This window comes from Centroberyx affinis, unplaced genomic scaffold (genome assembly GCF_046629955.1).
Source record: "Centroberyx affinis isolate AG114_WGS23_722 - 3 ecotype Tasmania unplaced genomic scaffold, CSIRO-AGI_Caff_v1 ptg004182l_1, whole genome shotgun sequence".
NCBI lineage: Eukaryota > Metazoa > Chordata > Actinopteri > Beryciformes > Berycidae > Centroberyx > Centroberyx affinis.
In genome coordinates this window covers 1-2,500 of record NW_027281936.1, presented here as the reverse complement: position 1 = coordinate 2,500, position 2,500 = coordinate 1, and the positions used below count along the sequence as shown (strand labels likewise).

Below are 2,500 nucleotides of genomic sequence, written 5' to 3'. Positions count from 1 at the left end.
TGTTTTACTGTTTAATATGTATTTTATATTTTATGTGTGTGTGCTTATATTCTGTTTGTCTTTCTCCTCTGCTGAATCATATTATTATCAGTCTACTGTAGGTACTGATGCAACAACAAAGTGTCATGTTGTCTTATCTTAAATATATTAAATATAGGCTATATTACATATTTCCACAGTAGGTGTACATTTTATATACGTCATTAATGTACATTTTTACAACATTTCCAGGTGCTCATATTATTTACGGATTATTGAATGTTGAATACAGCTTTGTTTTTAGTTATTATTATGAATATTATGGTTATGATAATTATTATTATCAAAAATTGTATGCTGCCTAGTTTTGAGCAGCCGGGTGTACTACCTGCACCCTGCAGGGGGCAGCAGCTCGCGCGCTCCGGTCTGATCTACCGGATGTTCAGCATGCATCAAGAAGAAGTAGCGCGGCTAGAGTGCGCATGCGCGTCACCAGTGTGCACGGTTCAGGTCAACTCAAACTCAAACCGGCAGAAATGACTTAAAATCTCCGCTGTAGTTTCCGTCAGAGTCCGGAGGCTTTTACCGGCTTCGGTTTCCCACCGGGCGGAGCAGCAGAGAGTCTGAGATGTTGAGACCGGGTCTGCTCCGGTCCGTCAGGCCGCTGCCGGGGCTCTTGTCCCGGTCATACTGCGGAGTCCCGGGCTTCTCCTCCCAGCGGGTCCGGAGGACTTTCGTGGATTTCTTCCAGCAGGAACACGGACACCGGCCGGTGCCGTCCGCCCCGGTCCGGCCCCGCGGGGACCCGAGCCTGCTGTTCGTCAACGCCGGGATGAACCAGGTCGGTCCGGGTCTGAGTTTACAGGCTCCGGTCTGGGTTAAAACAGTGATTCTCCTTTTTCATATCAAGGACCCTAATTTAGTCCACATTAGAGCCACAGACCCCCATCTGATGAGATTTTGTCCCAAATCTGAGAATATTTTTATTGTCAGATATGATTTTGTCCCGAACTCCATGACTGTCTATTCTCCTACATTCTCTAACTGTGTTAACTTCTTGTAAATGAAATAATGCTGAAGTTTAACAATTCATCAATTTGCTGGGGACCCCTTGGAACCCCCTCAAGGACCCCTGGTGGTCCCCGGACCCCATGTTGAGAACCACTGGGTTAAAACACCTGCGTCAAGCTAGCGGGTGACTGCAGGAATCTCAACCCTCTAAACTCTGGACTCTAAACATTATGAAGCAGATAAAAGACAGTTGTTCTGCACATGTTCTGCATCAAACACCAGCTGAAAGGCTCCTTCAACATGTTATGATATTCAGTATTGATTATAGAATACTAATGTAATCTCTATGTGGTGAGAAAAAAACACAATCAATATCTCAGAATTCCACTGAGTTCAATTAGAGCTGGGCGATATGGTTGAAATCAATATCATGATAATCATAAGGATTTTTCTCGATATCAATATATATCACGATATGGTTCATGTTGCAAAATCACGTTAAATAATCACATTAATGTTCATCTCATTGAACTGAATGGTGATGTTAGGTGTGATGTCAAACAAAACAGAAATATTCAAATAATATTCCTACCATACCTCATTTTATCAGAGTTTTTAAGTAAAATTTGCTTGTCATCATCAATTCAGACAGCAGAAATGTGTCACGATATTAAAATATCTTCATATCATCACGATGTGATTCCACTGAAAGACGATAAATGATAATATTGAATTATCGTCCGGCCCTATTCAGTATTGATCATAGAACACTACTGTAAAACATTGAATTTCTCAGAATTCCATTGAGTTCAATTCAATTCCGGTTCTGTTTCCTGAAGGTTTTTCACATTCCAATTCCTCAGTTGAATTGATGAGTTCGTCCATCATGAGTTGACCTCTGACCTCTGACCTGTGACCTGTGACCTCTGACCTCTGACCTCTGACCCCGCTCTGCTCCCCTCTGTTCAGTTCAAGCCGATCCTCCTGGGCACAGCGGACCCCCGCAGTGAGATGGCGGCCTATCGGCGGGTCGTCAACAGTCAGAAGTGCGTGCGGGCCGGAGGCAAACACAACGACCTGGAGGACGTGGGGCGGGACGGGTCCCACCACACCTTCTTCGAGATGCTGGGGAACTGGTCGTTCGGGGACTACTTCAAGGTGAGGGGGGGCGGGGCAGGGCGGGGAGGGGCGGGGCGGGGCGGGGCGGGGCAGGGGGCGGGGCGGGGCGGGGCGGGGCGGGACAGGGCAGGGGGCGGGGCGGGACAGGGCAGGGGGCGGGGCGGGGCGGGGCGGGGAGGGGCGGGACAGGGCAGGGGGCGGGACAGGGCAGGGGGCGGGGCAGGGCGGGGAGGGGCGGGACAGGGCAGGGGGCGGGGCGGGGCATCCCCACCTCACAACTTTATTTCTCTATGAACCAAATGGTTTTATCAGCATATATTTTTGTGCCATTTTGGCTCATCAGTGTGAATATAGTTTGACATTTTTCCGTATTTAAAAACACCAGTGAGTT

General features: G+C 47.8%; 1 protein-coding gene across 1 annotated transcript; it reads left to right on the top strand.

Moving 5' to 3' along the window:
* Positions 1-498: 498 nt before the first annotated feature.
* Positions 499-2,148, top strand: LOC139663981 (alanine--tRNA ligase, mitochondrial-like; the record flags this gene model as incomplete). The annotated part of the gene is made up of 2 exons (XM_071542782.1): positions 499-820; positions 1,960-2,148. Coding segments are annotated over exons 1-2 (402 nt in total), but the record flags the coding sequence as incomplete, so codon positions are not given.
* Between the last annotated feature and the right edge of the window lie 352 nt (positions 2,149-2,500).